This window comes from Lepidochelys kempii, chromosome 7 (assembly GCF_965140265.1).
Source record: "Lepidochelys kempii isolate rLepKem1 chromosome 7, rLepKem1.hap2, whole genome shotgun sequence".
Lineage (NCBI taxonomy): Eukaryota > Metazoa > Chordata > Testudines > Cheloniidae > Lepidochelys > Lepidochelys kempii.
Genome location: NC_133262.1, coordinates 53,988,044 through 54,009,648, shown reverse-complemented (window position 1 = coordinate 54,009,648; position 21,605 = coordinate 53,988,044). Strand labels below are relative to the sequence as shown.

The following is a 21,605-nucleotide window of genomic DNA, read 5'->3' as shown; positions in this document are numbered from 1 at the left end:
CAGAGAAAGAGGTGACTTTGCCCAGCTCCAGGGCTGCAGCTGCCAGAGAGAGATGGCCCTCCTTCCCAGCCCCAGCTCGGGGGCTGCTGCGATGTGGGAGAGAGGGAGAGACCCCTCTCCTTCCCAGCCCCAGTTTGGGGGCTGCCGCAACGGGGGAGAATGGGCACATCCATCACATTAGAAAGGTAAAACTACTGATATGAAAATATGAGTTGTATGCTTTTATTTGTAGAACAAAAAAAGTTAATTATTAAGGTTTTTTTATATCGCACTTTTATCCAAAACGCTTTACAATAGTTAGCTAATGGTACAAACAACATTTGGAAAGATCGTTAAGTAGTCCTCTAAGACCCTCAGCAATTTTCAAGTGGTCCACAGAAAAAAAAGTTTGAGAACTGCTGATTAATAGGACCGTACCAAGTATCTGCACTCACACTTGCTCTTTATTTACTCCATGTACATTCTGATAACATCGTCTGTTTTCCTCCTAGGGTGTTATGGATGATCACAGAAAGATTTTGAAACCAGAAAGATATCTTTGGCAAAATAACAGGTTTCAGAGTAACAGCCGTGTTAATCTGTATTCGCATTTTCCACAGTATGCATCCGATGAAGTGAGCTGTAGCTCACAAAAGCTTATGCTCAAATAAATTGGTTAGTCTCTAAGGTGCCACAAGTACTCCTTTTCTTTTTGGCAAAATATTAATTTTGACTGTGGCAGTTCTTCCTAACCAAGAAATTGCGTACATCTGTCAGCATCCCAGATCTTTTTTCACATGCTAAAGTAATAGTTTAACATTTAAACTGTAGAGCTCTTCTGGGTTGTTTGAGATTTGAATTCCCAGGTATTTATAGAATTTGTTGCCCATTCATATCCAAATGCTTTATAGAGGATTGACTTTTTAGAATCTGGCAAATTTGTAGCTAGCTTTTCAGATTTGGCATAATTTACTTTAAATCCAGATGCTTTCCCAAATCATACATTTATATAGAAACTAATTTTAGGGAAATACAGTAATTTTGTTTATACAAAATTTTTGTATCTGCATATGAAGATATTTTCTGATGTGTTCCTGCAAGTTTTGTTCCTGTGATAGGTAGGTTCATTGTTCCTGTATCTCCTGGGCAAAAGGTTTCATGATCTCTGCAAAAAATAAAAATAACAATGGAGATCCCTGCGTAGTCCCCCTATGTAATTCAAACATGGTAAATTTAACCACATTAATTCTCCCAGCTCCTTTTGGGCTCAGGTTAAGAACAGTTATCCATTTAAGCAACTGAGGGCCAATGTCAATATTGGACAGGACTTGAAACAGAAAGTTCCCCTCTGTTCCATAAAAGGCTTTCTCTGCATCAAGTGATAAGAAAGTAAATGAATCCTTTTTTACCTGGCATTATGGATGATTCCAAGTACTTGCTGAATATTTTCTGATATGTGTCTAACCTTAATTAATCCATCAGCCATGGTGTGCTGAGAGAATGTGTTTGGCTATACACCAATTCCATAGCTTTATTTGATCTGGATTTGTATAAACTGAGAGCATGGAGTGCAGTCAGGTAGATGGTATTTCTGCTAAAATCTTTGTCACGATTCAATAGTGCGAAACATACTTTTTAACCACAGGTGCAAATGAAAAGAAAATAGAGAATGATACCAATAATGCGTGGGGAAAAAAAGTGAGCCATCCTTTCAATTTCCACTGGAGTCTTGAGCACCCTCCATTTTCACCCATTCTCCCTATTTTACATGCCTCCCTTGGGGCAATTATATCTTCTAAGCATTATCCTTCATCTGAGGAAGAATTGACTGTATTCACATGTGAATACCAGGCAGAATTTGGCATGAGTCCTCACATAGTTTTGCTCTTCTCTCCCCCATCTTCATATGTTGAGCATGTAGAATCTGCTGCACTCCAGTCACCTTCTATATTGAAGCAAGAGGCAAGACCCTGCAGTGGTAATACAGTAAACTGCAAAGTTGTTTATTCCATTCAGTTTTATAGTTATAAAAAATGTCTGTGCGGATTTTTGTTTTGTTTCAGAGTAACTGTGGGGAAAAGATCCGTATACGTCGTGTGCTCATGAACTCTCCCCAGATCATCACCATTGGGCTGGTGTGGGATTCAGACCACTCAGATCTAGCTGAGGATGTCATTCACAGCCTGGGCACCTGCCTCAAACTTGGAGATGTGAGTCTACTGCACATTTGACAATCTCTCAAAATCCCCTTTTCCCAAAATATGTCTGTGCTGTTCACTTGTATGCATTCAGGATGCAGGTTCACCTCTGATCATGGGAGCATAAACATGGCATGCAGCCACCTTTGCCTCTGACCATCCCAATCCTGCATTGAGAGGAGCTTGGCTCAACCCAAGGATCGGGCCCTCTGTGAATGCTCCACCAAGCCTGTGAAAAACTGTTGGCATCGGATCAACTATTTGCCTCCTTGCTCTTCCTTACTCCCATAGTTTAGGTAACTCCCCTTTGTGAGTGCTCTGCTCTTTGAACAAGATCTGCTACGGTACTGAGGGGAATAGAGAAGAGGAAGGAAATGGTCCCACTACTCTGATTGGTGGTGTCTCATTTACCTAATCATTTTACTTCCCTGGCCCTAGTGAGTAGTTGCAACTGTTGGAAACAGATTTAAAAGAACACGGACAAGCACACTTGTACAGAATTTTTAATTGTATATTCTTAGTTATTAATCAATTGCATATTTTAAAATGTTAATTCTAATAATTTTATATTCTTAATGTCACTTTAGGTGCTTGAAAATTGGAAGTGGCCCCAAAGTGCCAATTTTAGATCTGAATCCAAATGTTTCCCATTTTCAGGGGGATTTTTGTTTGCGCCAATTTCTTTTGAAAATAGCTGTCTATTTCCCTACCAATATTTGTGTTTTTTTTCCATTTGAACAATAGTTATTCCTGTCTGTGTTTGTAATGGAGCCAAAGTGTGTTATGTTTTTTTAAAAACTTGTTCCTAAGTAACCCCATCCAAGGATTTGGTCACAGCTATCTTATTTTAGAGATAACACAAGAGACTGGGAGATACTGGCTCATGTAGTATTTTAACTTTCTCAGTGACTGAATATGGTTATATTATATTGTAATTAGACTCTGGAGGTCAGCTCCTCTGAGACTTTAGTACTTTTAAAATAACTTAAATTTGGGGTCTAAACTGTTGGTGTGCCACATAATAGGAATTATCACTAGTTACTCAACACTGAGAAACTAATTGAACTGTTTGGCATGAAACTGCACTAAGTTGCAGATGCATCACTTGAGAACAGAATTTGACCCTTAAAATGTAAAGTAGTAATGCATAGAAAAGTGACTCCAAAAGAGCTTTTTTGTGTGTCAGTGATTTCTAAATGAAATCTGGTCAATTTTAAAAGTCAACACAAATCAGCTTGGGATCTGCAAGCCAACACCTCCACCACTGATAGACTCTGGAGGCCTACTACTGCCCTCAGTTACACCTCTGCAAGGCCACTGACTTCAGTTTGTCCTTGCTAGAGCCAGAACAAACTTCAGCTCCTTCTTCCATACCAGAACAGTGTTAGCTGTGGAGTGCAGAGAGAGAGGTAAAGAGTAGCTTTTTAAAAATCACTCAGTAAAGCCACAAGATGTAACAGAAAACATACAGGGAGTAGGCTTCTTGTTGAGAAAGAGAGTGCCATTTTTATTAATTTTCAGAACAGAAATACACTTTAAAGTCTAGCAGGGAATTACATCATTGATATAAATGCCTTCTTTACAAGGCAGTTGTGGGCTGTCAGGAAACCTGGATTCGTTTCCACCTCTGCCAATGACTTGTATGACCATGGACCAATCACTTAACCATTCTGTGCCTTAGTTTCTCCATCTGAAAAAATGGCATATAACGCTTAATGCAGCTCTGTAGAGCATTTTTAGCTCTTCAAACGAAACACAGTATTTTAATGCACAGAATTTTATTATATAATTTTTTCTTCTCTCCTTTTCCTCACCCCTTGAAGCTCTTTTTCAGAGTAACTGATGACAGAGCAAAACAGTCAGAGCTGTATTTGGTGGGAATGATCTGTTACTACGGAAAACATTACTCCACCTTCTTCTTCCAAACGAAGATCCGCAAGTGGATGTACTTTGATGATGCCCATGTCAAAGAGGTAAGGAAATAGGAGATTATTTTTATAAATGGTAAGAACTGTTGGAGTATTGGTGAGGGTGTAGATCCATACTGCTTTCCAAAGATTTCCAGAAACTGTGTGTGTGTGTTCTCACACCTGAGGTCCTACTTAATTCCTAAAGATTTCTCTGAATGAACTAATGCTTTCTGTAAGTCCGATGGAGGAGATGCTTTCTCCAGAAGACATGATTTTGCAACAGAGGATAACCCACTTAAAATGGGAGAATCGTAAAGAAATAAAAATAAGGCCTAAGAGAGGAGAGAGGGTGAAGAGTCTGAGGGACCTGGAAGGGGAAAGGGAAGAAGAGAAAAATGAGTGTTCAGGATCCTATTTCTTCTCCGTTCAAAGATGCCTTCTAGTTATATGATGGGAGGGTCCCCTTATCTACATTATTTCTGATCTTCATGGTGTCACCTCAGACTGTTTTTTTTAATTCCCATTGACCTTTCTTTGATTTCTTGGTGCCTGCATTGCTGATGGCAAATGTTGAAACAGCTGTGGACTTCTGTACAGCAGAGACCTGCATGGCAACCAGTACCAGGTAAACTGACAACTGTTCAGTGGTACCAGAAGGCCCAGAGGCCTTCTCTTTGGTTCTGTTTAATTGCCTGCCAGTCTTGCCTTTATGCTGTTGGTTGGAATCCTACAATTCACTTATGCCGTTGGATGTATTTCTCACCGCCCGCCAGACAAATGGTGTTGCCATTGAGTCCCTTCTCCTAAGGTTCACAGTTGAAATATCTGGATGCCACTCCCCTCTAGTAGTTGTTTCCTGCGGCGCATTCTTCCCTCTCTTACCAGTGCCTTTTTTCTTTCTGCACCTAGGATGAAATGCTTGGCACCAAAGCCATCAGCACTGGGATCTTGGCACATGATTACTACATCTCATTATTTTGTTGGGCTTCATCTCATGCCCCTCCCCTTCTATTTCCCCTTGTCACAAAGGCACAAAAGTAACAAAGGAGAGCTTTCTTCCATAATCTCACCAAGCACAGTCTCTAAGGGAGAGCTATAAGCCTTCCACTTGTTCTTGGTCATGTTCCTCTGCAGTAAAACCTTGCTAAGGATAATACGGTGCTGCAACAGAATATCTGTGTAAGGAGCAGACCTGTTGGAGTAGGTGTTCTGTGCATCTCTGGAAACCTGTACTAAAACACAGAGAAGTGTTTTCAAATGAATACTGGCTGCAAGAATTAAAGTTCAGCTCACCAAAACAGAAAATACAGTCATGCTGACCTTTCAGAAGAAGAAATGATTATACAGCAAAGTGTTTAACCTCTTGCATGCTGGATGAGTCTCCACCGAATGTTAGCTGTGATCTTAATTAATCCCAGTGCTGGAAATCTGTGGTTTGCGTGTTTTATTTTTTTTATTTAATGCATCTTGTAAATTATGATAGATTAATTGATAATCATTGGTACCAAAGCTATAACATTAAAAATGTGCCCTGATTTTGGTCAGTGAAGTGTTGGGAAATTTCATGTGGTTAAAAAGTTTTTCTTAGCATGACTAAACTCTGAATGGGAAAGAATATTCGTTTAAGCCTATATTCTAGCAAACATTAATTTTGTTTGACTATAAAACAGTAAATATCTTGATTATCAAAACAAGGCATAAACTGTTTCTGGTCTCTGCTGACACTGGGCTCCCGTCCAACTGGTATCACAAATTATGACAGCAGTATGGTGGCTGTCAGAAGAAGGCACGGAAATGTCAATTTTAATTAACATCTTTACTTTCAGTAACATTTCAGAGTTTGTAACAAGCATGAAATGCTTCAGCATGTGAATGTAGAGTGGGACTCTGGGTAGAATTAGTGCAGCTTTATTGTGATCACTTATCACTTGTCCCTTGTCACTTTGGGCATCAAGAATCTTTGGGGAGGGCGGGAAGGTGTGCAGGGAGTGTTACTTGATTGCACAGTGCAGCATATGAAGAGGTTAAGAACCAGTCTCCTGGTTTGCCTGAGAGAAGTAAAAAGAAAAGCTAAGGCGTGTTCTTGTTCTTGTTGTTTTTTTAACTCAGATTGGTCCAAAATGGAAAGATGTTGTGACCAAGTGCATCAAGGGTCATTATCAGCCTTTGCTGCTGCTTTATGCAGATCCGAGAGGAACTCCAGTGTCGATTCAAGACTTGCCCTCTCAGGTGGATTTACAGCAGTATAGCAGGACTTGCTATGATAGCGAGGACTCAGGTAAACAATCTGAACTGTACATGCTTTATGCCCATCTCCATTGCAGCTGAACTGTTAGAAAAATTTTTCTTCATTTTGGGTGCTGTTTTGCTAGCCAGGTCTCTGTCACTGATCAAAGTTGACCTGGAGTCCTGAGAAGGATCCTCAGTATTTTAACTCTTAAACCTTCCCTTTCAAACTACAGCTTCATAAATTACAAGTACATTCTCCTGCCTGAAGGACTTGCTTTCAGGGCTTCTCTTTAAGACCAAATGTCAGCTGGGGAAGGTTTCCGTTAAATAATGCAATGAGCCATCCTCTTTTACTCCATCCAGGGCAGAATTCACTGTCTTTGGAGCATTCCCAGATTGTGACAGCCAGAATTTCAAGAGACAGTATGCTATTGCCAAACTAGAGGATGAGCCTGTAATTTTACTTTTTAAATGTATAAAGACAGTCCTCTATCCAAATGATTACAAAAAACCTACCTAATCATAAAACATTCAAGGTTTCTATCATTTTAAATATGTCTGGAAATTTGTCTTTTCTAAGTATATCTAGGAGAAAATACTGACACAAGAATATGGACACAGTATCAGATTTATCTAGTGATTGAATTCATAAAATTATCTTTAGTTTTTAACAGGAAAGAAACAGGAGCAGAGATGCACAAAACATAAGAGAAGGTGATCAATGCTTTTGACACAACATACAGAATGCATAAAGAGAGTGACTGCCAACATGAATCTCTTGGGGTTTAAATGAGGCATCCAACACAATACTGTCTCTTAAATATCCTTTATTATCCAGCAATATGGTAATGATATGATACACTAATGGATTAGGGAGAGAAAACACAGCACTGTCAGTGGTGTTCCATTGGATTGGAAGGATGTGGTCAAGTAAGATGCCTTCAGAGATGAGTTCTGAGTCTGCTCAATGTTTGAAATAATGATCACAAAGAGAAGGCTAATTTGTTAAGTATGTGGATAAATTAGGACACTGAACAGACTGAAGTGAGATGAGGCTTCCTGTAAAGAAGAGGGAGTATAGACATTTTGAGAGGCACATTTTAAAAGCAATCAAGAAGAGAGATTGCAGTGGTGGATATAAACTGTACATGAGCTTACACTGTGGTAGTATTGCAAGGAAGGCTGATTCTATTCTTGGATATTTACAGAGAAGCTAACTTGCATTTGGGAGGGCTTCATAGGTTGCCAAGAACAGCAGTCTGAGAGCAGTACCAGAAAAACGTCACCTTCCTCCCAGGAATTCAACCCATTCACATGATTAGGGCCTGTCTACACAACAAGTAGACCATGGCAAGCTGGGTGTGAATCTACCCTGCAGTAGCCTGTTGCAGTGTAACTGTCCATGTGCATCCTGCTGAAGACGTAGAGAGCATCTGGGGCCTCTACTAACAGATTGTCATTACATCATATAATGAGGGGAATCTACCACGCACCCTAAAACGAGCAACATTCTAATCAGTAGTAATGAAAGCATCACTCAACAACAGATTTTGTACACAACCACTTAGGGCATGTTTTCACTAGCAAAGTTAGTAAAGCAGCAGTGCTTTAATGTGGCTGTGTAGTCGCGGCATCAGCGGTGGGAGAGAGCTCTCTCCCAGTGCTATATAAAAACCACCTCTACAGGGGGAATAGGTACCAGCACTGGTGCACTGTCTACACTAGCACTTTACAGCGCTGAAACTTGCAGCGCTCGGGGGTGTGCTTTTTCACACCCCTGAGCGAGAAAGTTGCAGTGCTGTAAAGTACCAGTGTGGACGAGCCCTCAGTGTCTTGTCTCCAATTTCTAAGCAAGCTAATTGAGCACCTTGCAAAAAAGAGTCTCCAATGCCACCTGTTAGGTGCTAGTATCTCTGGCAAGTTTCAGGCCGAGACATGCTACGAAGACTGTTCTTGTTGTTCTGGTTGACCTCCAAGGGAAGTACATCCATACTCATTGTGTTGGATCTCTCTTCAGCATCTGATCTTATTGTATCCTGACCTGCTTCCAAGAAGCTTCAGAGCTGAATAGAAACATCCTAAAATGGTTCAGGTGTTTTCTTTCAAACTAAACGCAGAAGGTCATTACGAGCAACCTGTTCTTCCATTTCCAAAATCCTCGCTGCTGAGTCCCACAAGGCTTGGTCCTCTCCCTCACATTATTCAATATCTATATGAAGCTGTTGAGAGGGCTGGTGAGACAATACGGGTTGAGGTGCCAGCAGAATTTGGACGACATCGAGCTCTGCAACTCCTTTATGTCAAATATCAACAGTATATCTCCCAGCTTTATCAATGCCTAGCTGAAATAAGCACAAAGCGCACTGGCTAAAGCTGAACCCAGACAAACTGATATGGTGCTAGGAGAAAGAGAGGAATGCTTCAAAGAACTTGTCTCCTCTACAACATCAGTTAAAAATGGGTTTTTTCTTCCCTCTGATTAAATCAATCTGCCCATCTGTGACTGGCCATAAGATTGCACCCTATCCTTCAGGCTAACCATTGTATTTCATCATATCTAGGATTGAAGCCAGGCTCTTTGGAGAAAGCTTGAGGTGGTACAAAATGTTACAAATCTCTCTGTGCATAGTCAGAAAGCTCATTATGAATACCTCCCTGTGATACTTTGCTCTCTGTTTAATACAGAGTCCTTTTCAAGTTCCATGCCCTGATACTCAAAGCATTCCATGGGATTGGTCTCTAGCTAACCAAGATTTCCTTTCCTTTCATGACCATGATCTCCCACCACATTGCAGAGGAATAATGACACTTTTAACCAGTAGGGGGAGGCTTGAGGGTCCAGAAGATAACTTTCACAGAAATTTTACATAGACTATTGGATTTGCTCCCAGAAGAAATCAAAATGGCCATGGAACTACTTGTTTACAAAACTAAATAGAGAGCTCATGTGATCAGTTTTTCTTTTCTTTAATTTTAATGTGCGCATGCTTGTGTGGGTGGGTATGTTGTACATACACAACACCCTGTAAACTATCCAAAGTATTTTTCCTGCAGGCTGAGAAAAAAGGACAGAAAGAGTAATCTGTCTATATATTTTAAAGGGCTAAGGGACACGAGAAAGGCCATACTCGATCAAACTTGTGGTCCATCTAGTGCAGGAACCTGTCTCCAACAGCAGCCAGCACCCAGTGCTTAAGAGGAAAGGTCCAAGATACCTTGCATTAGGCAGATGTGTCCTATTCCCTAATAGTTAGATTGGTTTAAACCCTGAAGCATGAAATTTAATATCTCTTTTAGAAAGTTCTTAGCATTAACTATTATAATTCTGGATATTCTTGTTATCCATATAAATCTTCAATTCTCTTAGAATCTTACTTAGTTTTGGCCTCAGTGCAGTCCTGTGGCAATTAGTTCCACAGTTCAATTATGCTAATAGGCTTTTTGGTTAATAAAGAACAAAATCATCTTGAAATTAACTAATTTGTTGACAGTTCATGTGGAGATTGGTAAAGTTTTCATCATAGTCATATTTATGTAAAAGTATATTTGGAAAGTATATTTTTTACCTCTCCCGTAGATGAAAAGGGGTTAGACTAGATGACATGAGTCTTCACCCAGTCAATTCCACCATCTTTGAATCTGTGAATATTGTGTAGGTGATTCTGCATATCTCTTTGTTCCTAAACCTGTTTCTTTGCTTCTGTTTAGTTTCCTCCATTCTGTTTCTGTTTTCTGTCATAATCTCTCCTGATCTGTATATCCCAAATAGAGGCTGACATTTGCCATTACTTCCTTCATTAGGGAGGGAGCCTTCCATCTCGAGTGACACCAGGACAGACTCCTCTACAGACAGCTATCCCTATAAACACTTACACCATGAGTCTGTGGTCAGTCACTTCTCTTCTGACTCGCAGGGGACAGTCATCTACAATGTGGAGAATGACACAGCTTCGCAAACCAGCAGGGACACAGGTAGCAGACACCTTTGTGCTCATGTAGCCATTGTGAATCTGGAGATTACAGTAGAGCTCAGTTAAACAATATCTGTTTAAATACAGCCCAGGGCATATTGGCATGGGGTGCTCTTTGAAGTGCTGGCATCTGGTGAATTATGGCCCTCAATCTATAGCATGATGCAGCTGTACAAAGCACTATTTCAAAACGTTGTCAGTGGTGGCATGTGCAAGTCCCTGCATTCAAGTAGCTGAGGCTATATGGGAAGGGAGTCCACACTACCGGGACCTGTATGTGGTCATCAGGGAGTTTCTGCTTAAAGCGGACAGCAGTGAGGATGAGTATCCATCTGCACTGTGGGAGGACAGAGGTCAGAGGATAGCTGTCTGCCTGTACTGTGAAGGCAAGTTGGTGGGGATCTGGAGCTGGAGGAGAATCTGTTCTACGGAGGAAGTTGGGTGAGGGGTCTGGTGGGAGAATCTAATAGATAGGGTGGAGGTCTCAAGGTGTAGAGCTACCCTGTCAGCTGTGGCCTGTGCTTGTCACAAAGCATCCAGCCTGTGACCTGGCCAGTCTGTTCCTGAATGCAGCACAGAGCTTTGACATTAATTTCTAATAAAGGACTACACTAGTTAAAAGAGCGGAACTTTCCATATAGCCAAAGGTTGACCTGTTAATAGTATATCTGTAAATGGAACTAATTTTGTGTGCACCAAACCCAATAGGTTTCACAAAGAGGGCATACCTGTTAAATGAACGGTTCCTTATTGCACCAAAATTTCTCCAAGCAGCACATTTTGGTGCTATTTCACTCAGCAAGTTCTTGCCCTCCTGTTTGTAACAGCATACATGTATCCATCTGTGGTTCAAATCTTTACTTACAGTTTAGACCAGACTGGGGGAAGGTATTTCTCACAATGAAGAACTGGACTTTGTGAAAGAGTAGATTTCAAACAGGGGTTCTTCGGTGCTCTTTGATTCCTTTCTATGCATTCAGTAACTGGCACTCCAAGCCTTTGGCTCTGGATGTTTGATATATTTTGCATTTCCAGGTTAAATGTTTGGCAGCTAAGGCTGCCACAGTAGTCCTAGATGAGAGAGAAACAGATAGAAGGGGAAATGTAGGGCAAAATTTGATGATGATGAAAAACCAGAACTTATATTGATCTTCAGAGCAACAAAAAGCCTAGTTAACCTAAGATGCTGGGATATTATTTATATCCCAAAATGACACAGACGTAATTAGAGAGGCTCCTGCCCTGCAACAGTTACAGTCGAAGTAGACAGAAGAGGTGAGGGGTGGGAGAGGGAATGAAAATACACAAACAGATAAAATTCAACGTTTATATTGATTTCATGATTTGTGTTGTGACTTTCTCCTTTTATTTCTTCTCATGCTAACTTTATCCCATATTTTTCCTCCAGCTCTTACCCCTCACTTACTGCCTAATTCAAACCTGCCTCCTCTCTCCTGATCTAGTCTTCAGCTATATTCAGTCCCTGACTATTAGCTAATCCCTACTTGGTCATCCCCCTTTGTCTTCTCCGTCCTCCCTCCCTCCCTACTCAAGTCTTCCCCCCAAAAAGTTAATCTCCCAGCCTCACGCAACAGCTCAGCCATCAAATGCTGACTCCTGGGGCTGTAAAGGAGCCATCCCATCGCTCCTGTCAACTGCGACTGCTATTGAATCAGTCTGGGAGAAAGCTGGATTCTTCATTAATGGCCACTTCCCCCACTTCTCCACCCCAGAATTCTGTGGACCCCATCCCACATCGCCCTCCTGGGACGGAAGACAATTGGGGTCATGTGCCCTCAAACACCTGGGTACGTCAGGATGGGTATGGGTGGGGCTCACTGTGTGGTTGAGCTAGCCCTCTGCCACTTCTGGCAGCCAATTCAGCTAAATAATGCGTGAATTCTAACTCCTCTACTCAAACTCCTAAGATCACATTGGGATCTGTCTCAAGTGATTTGGTTTCATTCCCTTCTCTAACCCCATGCTCCCAGCCTTTGTGGCTATAAAGATAATTTTCATGGACATGACTGCCTATTAATCCATATGATTGCTTGAATGTGAGGCATCTAGTATGTAAAAATACACTTCAAGGGGCAGATTTTGCATGTGTTGGTTGAGAAATGTTGTTTTGCTTAGGAGAAATCCTGTTTTGTTAATTTAGTGAATTCAGCAAAATTAATGAAAGGTGCTAGACTGACAGCTCTGGAGATTGAAATTCAGAGCCCAGGTACAGCGTGCGTGCAGATACTGCAAACTTTCTCCATGCTGCCTCACTAGTGGACTTTGTCCCTGGTCTGGAAGGACCATGGTTAGGGCAACAAGGTAATTCAGGCTCCATGCTCATTTAGTACTTGGCGCCTCTGCTGAGACTGTGGCACATACTGTCCATACTGTGATCTTGTCCAAAGTATGAATGGAAATATAGGAGAGTATTGTTAAAGCTGTCAACCTCCCAATCCACTAATTGTGCTAATTGTGCATTTTAGGACTTGATAATATTAAATATTCTCGCCATGTCTAAGAGACCCAACTCTAGCAGCAGTGGTACTCTTTAAATAGCTGCTGTGACAACACTGGAAATGCCCTAACCTACCATTGCTATCAGAATGGAAGAAATTTTTTTTAAAGCTAGCTAAAGAAATTGTGCACTCTGAATGCAATATGGCCTTCTTTTATCACCATGGTAACTGCTACAAGATATCTTCAGTCTTTACAGACTGACAGAATACCATTATGTGCCTGCTGTCATCCAAAGCTCATGTTGTGAAAGAGTGAGTTCCCCCAAACCCACTTCATGACATCTTTCCTGCTCAGGCACCTAATTTACCTACACTCCCCCCAATCTTCCCTCCGGATGCCTCTCTTGTTCTTTCCTTATTTTCCCCACTTCCATATATATTGCCTCTTTCTAAAGAGTACCGATTACAAAATCACTCTCTTCCTTGGCTTCACAGACAAATTGAAACACAGGATGTTTCAATCTCAGCCTCTGTTTGAGTGGGTTGCCCTTGCATGCACACTGTCACATCTTTATTTGTTGATGTAGCACCTCTACCTAAAAAGCAAATTCTCCTTTTGCTTTAATATGTTTTTTGAATTTTGATATTATTTATTTTAAAAGATGAATTCAAAAAGCTAATTGTAATGGCAAGATCTGCGACATGGGTTCTCTGGAGAGGAATTGGATTGGGACCATCAGCTCCTCCCACAAAGGCCATTGAACAGTTGTCAGGGAATTGGAATTTTCATTCACTACACCTATGCCAGATTGAAGTTGATGGTGGAAAGGCTGGATCTCCTTCCCAAACTCCATCTTTGTCCTGCCCCTCTGCTTGGGAGCAGTCCTGATTTGGAATGGGACTGCTCATGTGAGTAAAGTCACACACATGCATGTGTTTGCAGATTTGGGGTCTTAGACTTGTAGGAACCACAAAGCTCAATGCTTACACACTTGTAACCATTATTGGTAATCTCACTTCAAGGGATTTTGAACTTAATTTAAAAAATTATTGTGGTCATTAGTTTGGTAGTAAATTGGTCTGAGGATGAGGCACTCTTACCAAAGGGCAAATCCTTACAGGGAAAATCTGTGCTAAATTATGAACAAATATTTTCTAACTCAGTTGATGCAAAGAAAAGATTTGTGTGTAGTGAGCAAAAGAGAATTTGTGAGGAGAATAAAATCAAACTAGCCATGTTTGTTTAAGAGCTGTGTGTGTTTGAGTACGAGAGCTGCTGGAGTGTTGGTATTGCAAGATAATGGTGTCCCTGGAGCATTATGAGGCAAGGCACAACCAACTGCTTCCCATCTCTGTGGATGAGCTATCTCATTTAACACAGTCCCTGGAGTTGCTTTGTGGCTCTTTTGTGACTATTTTTATAAACTTTTAGATACAAATTATTTAAAGCAAATGACTTTGCTTACTAGAAGCTGCCAGTTAGCATTGGAATGTCTGTGCGGTTCAGGAAGAGTGAGAAGGGCCTACTATTCTTAGATTGTTGAACAACCAATCCAAAGACTCTTGCCATCTAAACTGTGTTCTCTTATTCTTTCAGGACACTTGACTGACAGTGAATGTAATCAGAGGCATATTTCCAAAAAGAGCTCACTGACTGACCGCAAGAGGAGTTCTAGCCGGTCTCGGCGAAAAGGGGATGAGATACAGTCATCAGGATACCATAGTGAAGGCAAGAGGCATTGTTTTAATTTCTTCATCACTCTCTCTTTATGTGTTTTTGTGATTCTTTGTGTGTATGTGCACCTCCCTTGCTGTGTGTCTCCCGGTCTGTGTTTTTGGTCTATCTTGCCTTTGCTAATTTTCCTTTGTATGGCTTCAGAAAGATGCTGTGAATAGTGCTACCAATTTAAAATGAAGTTATTTTTATTCCTCCTGCCTTCTCCTTTGTATACTGCAGGGGAAACATTGAAGGAGAAACAAGCCCCCAGAACTGCCCCTAAGCCATCCAGCAGCACCAGCAGACTTAGAGAGTTTAAAGAGACAGTCAGCAATATAATCCACAACCGACCAGCCCAGACCAACCAAGGCTCTCCTTGTGGAGGGAGTGTTGCAGGTCAGTCAAAGATACGACGCCCCAGGAACTTGCCTGTGCGTTCTCGCGACTGGGAAATGGAGAGTACCAGCAGTGAATCCAAATCCAGTTCATCTAGCAAGTACCGTCCAACCTGGAGACCCAAAAGGGAATCACTGAACATAGACAGCATCTTCAGTAAAGACAAGAGGAACCATTGTGGCTACACACAGCTCAGCTCATTCTCTGAAGATGCAGGTGAGGGGGTGGGGAAGAGATATATGTTGTTGGGTTGTAACTGGAAAAATACAGTTAGGTGCAGAATTAATCATAACCCTCAACTGCTGTATGGAAACTATGTAGTGGCAGTTCCAAACTTTGTCACACTCTTGAGCACACTCCCATCTTTTTCACACTAGTTGCTTTGGTGATGGTGAGGAGTGCATATGAAGTTTCTGTATGTGTATGCACTGTGCAATGTATTTTTGTTCTCCAGTCTGATATTCTGTTAAAATCCATTCCTGTGGAAGCAAAGATGAGAAGCACTGTTGTGTATACTGCTGAAACAGAGCCTGGACTAGGCTGCTGGGAAACTAAGAATTTGCATTGCGGGATGTTCTCATGCATTGGTCTCAAACGTGTGCCCCAGCGCTGGCCTGCTCCCTCTGACCGGTGTATATATTCTGCGCCCTCTGTCCTCCTCTTGCTAATCACAGCATATGCAGCATGATGTCTCGGACTAGAGAATGAAAGAATTCCCCTTGCTAGCTACCATTCCCTATTCTGAGTGCTTGTCATGAGCCCTAGCACCCAACCCATAGTTTACCTGGACCTGCCTCAATCTGCACCTGTAGATAGAGGCCAAAGCCCAGCTCTGCACTGCTTTGGGTAGGGAAGTCTCTGTTTGGAAACAAGAGCCCCTGCCATCCACAGGTCCTTCCCCTACTCTGAGAATGCAACAAAGATCCATGCAGCTTTATTGTCGTGTTCACCATCCAGTTAGGGGAGAGAAATCCCCTAAACCCTACAAAGGTACTGCAGATCAGACACCTTCTGGTGCTGTTCCCCAGGGCCCAGAAATGGCTGGAGCTGCTGAGTTCCAATTCATGGTTGGGAGATGAGTGGGGGAGAGAATGCGTGTTGGCAATGTTCGGGTTGTGTTGATGGAGGACCAAGGTATTGTTGGGGAAACCTGAGGGGGATGAGAGGAGAGAGAAATGGAGGAAATTGCTGGGGAGAATCTAGAAGTTAAAGAGGATTGGAAGGGATGAAGCAATCGTGGGAATGAGGAAGGAGAAAACTTGAGGAAGGAGGGAGAGAACATTACTCATGGAAAGGATGGAAAAGGGGCATGAGGGGAACCAACCAAAGACAAGTAGGAATGCACATTAAAATCAGAAGGAGGATAACACTAAAATATGAAAGATTAGGAAAAGAGGCATAATGAGTTATAGTAAAAAATGTAGTCAAAATCTGAATGCCAAAATTCTAAAATAGATTTCATATAATGTAATGCACAGTACCACAAAAAGCTAGAGCAGCAGAGAATGGAGAATCAAAACAAAATCCTTGCTCCAAAGATCTTACTATCTAATGCACAAGTGGGTACTAGTACACAAAACAGTTGTGTGCACAAATGCAGAGAATTATGGAGAAGGAGAGATTCTTTGAGGAGTGTCCCTGTGGGTGCTCCACTTAAGGTGTCTTGATGCCCTGTGCTTGTAATCAGAGATTTGTGGTAGTAGTACCCGGATGGGCCACGCACGCGCCGCTCCAAGCAGTTACATAGCAGTGCGCAGCCAACCGTTCCCCAGTTCCTTTTCTGCCACGTTTAGCTTGTGTCTGAGCGATCAGCGGGGTCCTCTCTTACCTCAGATAGTTCGTAGTTCCTCTTTGAGTGATTACTCATGTCAATTCCATTTTGGGTGTGTACGTATTCACGTGTGCTGTCGTCAGAGACTTTTGCCTTAGTGGTATCCAGAGGGCTGGCTATGGCGCTCTTTGGAGTGCGGCACTCAAGCGGTGGTATATTAGGCGCTTCCGGCCCTACACCCTCTCAGTTCCGTCTTAACACCAGTGGTGGTTAGTCAGCACACCTTCCTTCGCTTAGCAAGTGCTAGTGTTTTTTTCTCCTACAAACTTCATACCTTAGGGCCTTTTGTAAATAGTTTGTGAATAGTGTTAGTTAAGTTGTTGTTAAGTGTAGTTAGTTAGGGTCCCAGTGGGGACTTTGCCCCAGGTGGGGCATGCCCCGGTCTCCCGGGTTTAAGCCCTGCTCAGATTGCAACAGGGCCTATGCCTGTTAGTGACCCCTAGCAGCTGTCTTAAGTGCTTGGGGGAGTCACACGTTAAGGGTCGGTACCAGATCTGTAAGAACTTTTGGCCTTGAGCCCAAAAGGAGCAGGATATTCGTCTCAGGGCCTTCCTGATGCAGTCTGCCCTTCGCCTGGATTCTGAGCCGTCATGACAGGTCTCACCGAGCGCCTCGGCCTCCATGCACAGTGCACCGCCACCACCTGTTTCCTCCCAGCACCGAGCCTCATTACTGGTGCCGAAAAGGAAAACAAAAAAGTGCAGTTCCCCGGCTCCAGGCAAAAAGGGCCAAGGGACCCAGGCCTAGCCGCCTGGCTACTCCAGAGCCACATCCTCATGCCTCCTCAGTTTGAGCCCCCCAGTCTCCTCAAAGGTCCATCACCAACTCCTGGGAGCGGTATGGGACCCATGCCGCTGCCGGCACTGTCATCCTCCCAGGCGCAGAGAAAGCACAGGTCTCCACCTGCTCCGATGATGACTCTGGTGCCACAGGACTCTGCTAAGGCTCCCCAAGAAGGCAAGCCAGCCGCCAAGACCCTTCAAGGGGCAGGGGAACACTGCTGGTCACCGGAGAGGAGGCAACGTTCCTGTTCACCGCACCGAGGATCCGAGACTTGAGGCTCTGAGACTTGCCATTGGTCACTCAGACTAGCATCCAGTTTCCCTCAGTGTCACTCACCTGTATGGGGTCGATACTTCCCATACTATTCCTGGCACCAGTCATCCTCCCATCAGTTGTCTTCTCAATGTCAGTCCCGATCGTTGGCACACCGGGAGCGTTCCTCGTCTTGGCACCGGTCTCCCTGTCACCAGTATCGATCTCCCTGGTACTAACACCAGTCTCCCTCGTCTGATCATTGGTCGCCGGTAGCCATGACCAGTAAACAAACCCAGGCATGGACGGTCCTTCCCTGTTCGCAGGAAGGTGATTCCTCCTGCACGGAGGGCAAGTTTAGCCCATCGCCCAGGCCCCACTGGCGGGATTGGGCACTGGAACCCACACCGTCATCTGCGGCACCGCAGTGGCAGCACGGCCAGTGGCCAGCGCAGTGTGGCCTTATTAGAGCGCGTGGGATGTACCAGTCATAACGATCCCCCCTTTGCAGTGCTCTTTGTTCGCCGCGTCGGAACTCTGGTTGGCAGCACTGATGGCACCAGGCTCAGTGCCAGAGGGTCATTCAGAGGTCACAGTGGAAGAGCCTGTGCCCACTTCTCCAGCAGTAGTTGAAACCCTGGGACCTCTCCCAGTGGTCCAATCTTCCTCATCAGCCCTGCACGAGGCAGTCACAGGACCTTCAAGAGCTAGCCTACCAGATGATTTCAAGGAACATCGGTACTACTTTGGTGTGTAGCTGAGAATTTAGGGCTGGAGGTGCAGGAAATGGCGGAGCAAGAGAACACTCTCTTCAATGTCCTCTCAGCCTCTACGCCCACCCGTGTCACCCTACCATGCATGAAGAGGTTCTTAAGGTCGCCAAGGCCCTATGACAAACCCCCTCTTCCATTCCTCCCACCTCCAGAAAGGCTGAAAAAAAGTACTTTGTTCCAGCCAGAGGGTTTGAATACATTTATACCCACCCACCCCCGGGCTTGTTGGTTTTGTCTGCGGCCAATGAGGACAAGCACAGTCATACCGCCTCGACTCACAAGAACAAAGAGGCCAAAAGTCTCGATCTCTTTGGGAGAAAAATTTATTCAATTGCCAGCTTACAATTTTGGGTGGCAAATCATCAAGCCCTGTTGGGCAGATATAACTTTAATTTCTGGGATCGTCTCAGAAAGTTCCAAGAATCCCTCTTGCAGGATTTGGTCCAGGAGTTCGGCACCTTGGTGATGGAGGGCACCGTGGTGGCCAGATGCTCCCTGCAAATGGCATGGGATATGCCGGACTCAGCGGATCGGTTAGGCATGTTGGCAGTGGTTATGCAGCGCAGCTCCTGGCTCCAAACAGCTGGCCTCTCCCAGAAGATGCAGACCTCGATTCAGGACCTTCCTTTCCACAGGGTTGGTCTCTTCTCTGAGCAGACGGATGCCAGGCTGCATGGGTTGAAGGACACAGAGCCACTCTTTGCTTGTTGGGCATGTGCACACCGCTGTCTGCTCATAAGCCATTCTGGCCTCCTCCACTGCCAAGATCCTGGCAGCCCCATCAGGGCTCTGCAAGGAGAAGAGACACTAGTTTTAGCCATCAGTGCCCTTTTTCCTCCGGCTCACTTGCATAACCTGGGCCCGCCAAACATGTAGGGGGCCAAAAGTGCTAATTTTGAGGGTGCACTCGAGTGATGCCTCAGTCAGCTACCTGGATCCTCCCCATCTCTTCCTTGACCATCTCTGCCCCTACCATTTGGCTTGTTGTAGGTAACCTCAGACCACTGGATCCTGGATATATCATCTTGGGGCTATACCCTGCAATGTACAGCTCCCCCTCCCTCCCACCCATGCTCTTCCCCATCCCTCTTCAGGGACCCTCTCACAAGCAACTCCTCAGTCAGGAAGTCAAAAAGCTCTTGTGCCTGGGGGCTGTGGAGGAGGTTCCTCAGGACATGGAAGGAAGAATATTCTGCTCCCATTACTTCCTAATCCTGAAGGCAAAAGGGCGGCCTAAGACTCATCCTGGACCTGCATCACCTCAAGAAGTTGAAGTTCCGCATGGTATCCCTGGCCTCCATCATCCCCTCCCTGGATTGAGGAGACTGGTACGCCGCTCTCAACTTAAAGGACACTTACTTTCATGTCTCCATATTGCTGGGTCACAGGTATTTCCTGTGTTTTATAGTGGCCAGGTGCCATTTCCAGTTCACAGTGCTACTCTTTGGCCCGTCCTCGGCACCCAGGGTGTTCACAAAGTGTGTGGTGCCAGCAGCGGCTTACCTGAGATGTCAAGGGGTCCAGATTTTCCTATATTTCGAGGACTGGCTCCTCAAGATCAGGTCTCTGGGGCAGGTGCAGAGGAGCCTCGAGCTGGTGCGTTTCACCTGCCGTGACCTCGGCCTGTTGATAAACACAGAAAAGTCCATGTTAACACCAGTTCAACACACAGAGTTTATTGGAGTGGTTCTCGACTCCATGCCGGCCAAGGTCTTCCTTCCGGAAGCGTGTTTTCGGGCCATGTCAGACCTGATCTCCCACATGATGAGCCACTCGCTCACCACAGCCCACACCTGCCTGCAACTGATGGGCCAAATGGCCACATGCATGTACGTGGTCAGCCATGCTAGACTTCATCTACAGCCTCTGCAAGCATGGCGGGCCTCGATCTAAGTCCCCAGCAGGCACACCCTGAACCGAGTGATTACGGTGCTGAATGACATCCTTTCGTCCCTGGGCTGGTGGCTGGATCCCAAGTCAGTGCTACAAGGGGTTCCCCATCACTTACCCTGTTTTCAGACGCATCGGATCTGGGCTGGGGAGCCCACTTGGGTGAGCTCAGCAACCAGGACCACTGGTTTCAACATGACCTAGCCCTTCATATCAATGTAAGGGAGCTCAGAGCTGTTCACCTGGTCTGTCAGGCTTTCTTACCCCCACTTAAAAGGCAAGGTGGTGCAGGTCCTCACAGACAATACTGCCACGATGTATTACATCAAGAGGCAAAGCAGTGCCAGGTCTTCAGCCCTGTGTCAGGAGGCGCTCCTCTTCTGGGACTTTTGTGTGCAGCATGCCATTCATCTGGTAGCCACCCACTTGCCTGGAACCAAGAATGTCTTGGCAGATTGCCTCAGCAGGACCTTCTCATCTCGCCACAAATAGTCACTCCATCCAGAGGTGGTCAGCCTGATCTTCCACAGGTGGGGGACTCCCCAGGTGGACCTGTTCTCATCCAGGCAGAACAGAAAGTGCCATGTGTTCTGTTCTCTGCAGGGCAGGGACAAAGGCTCCCTGTCAGATGCTTTCTTGATTCCATGGTCGGGAATGCTAATGTACCTTTCTGCCAGTACCATTGATTCACAAGGTCCTGCTAAAGGTGAAGCAAGACAGAGCGAGCGTCATCCTCATAGCCCGAGCATGGCCTCACCAACACTGGTTCGGCATGCTGCTGAGTCTTTTGGCAGCCACCCTGCTGCAGCTGCCTCTTCAGCCGGACTTGCTGTTCCAGGATCATGTTCTGTGTCATCTGAACTGTCGGCTCTGCACTTGACAGCTTGGCTACTGTGTGGCTAAGTATGGATGAATGGGCATGCTCTGCTGGTGTCCAACAGGTCCTGCTGGGCAGCAGAAAACTTTCTCCCAGGCTACTACTTGGCAAAGTTGATGCGGTTCACGTGTTGGGCCTCAGATCGACACAATGGGGCAGAAGAGGCCCCACTGCAGGACATCCTAGACTATCTGCTGCACCTTAAGCTTCAGGGCCTGTCACTCTCTTTGGTCAAGGTTCACCTGGCGGCTATTTCGATGTTTAACCCTCTGTTTCAAGGCAGGACAGTCTTTGCCCGTCCTATGACAGTGCGGCTCTTGAAAGATCTGGTGCACCTCTA

At 44.5% G+C, this 21,605-nt stretch overlaps 1 protein-coding gene across 23 annotated transcripts in view; it reads left to right on the top strand.

Moving 5' to 3' along the window:
* Positions 1-21,605, top strand: part of USP54 (ubiquitin specific peptidase 54) — a 278,081-nt gene that overhangs the window by 193,114 nt on the left and 63,362 nt on the right. For 21 of the 23 annotated variants that reach the window (XM_073352837.1, XM_073352836.1, XM_073352834.1 and 18 more), the window contains 6 exons: positions 2,043-2,189; positions 4,001-4,150; positions 6,197-6,365; positions 10,118-10,288; positions 14,344-14,475; positions 14,704-15,075. In XM_073352837.1, the coding sequence (XP_073208938.1) occupies positions 2,043-2,189; positions 4,001-4,150; positions 6,197-6,365; positions 10,118-10,288; positions 14,344-14,475; positions 14,704-15,075 (1,141 nt within the window). The remainder of the gene's footprint in view (positions 1-2,042; positions 2,190-4,000; positions 4,151-6,196; positions 6,366-10,117; positions 10,289-14,343; positions 14,476-14,703; positions 15,076-21,605) is intronic. The other 2 variants (XM_073352844.1, XM_073352858.1) reach the window with 1 other exon arrangement.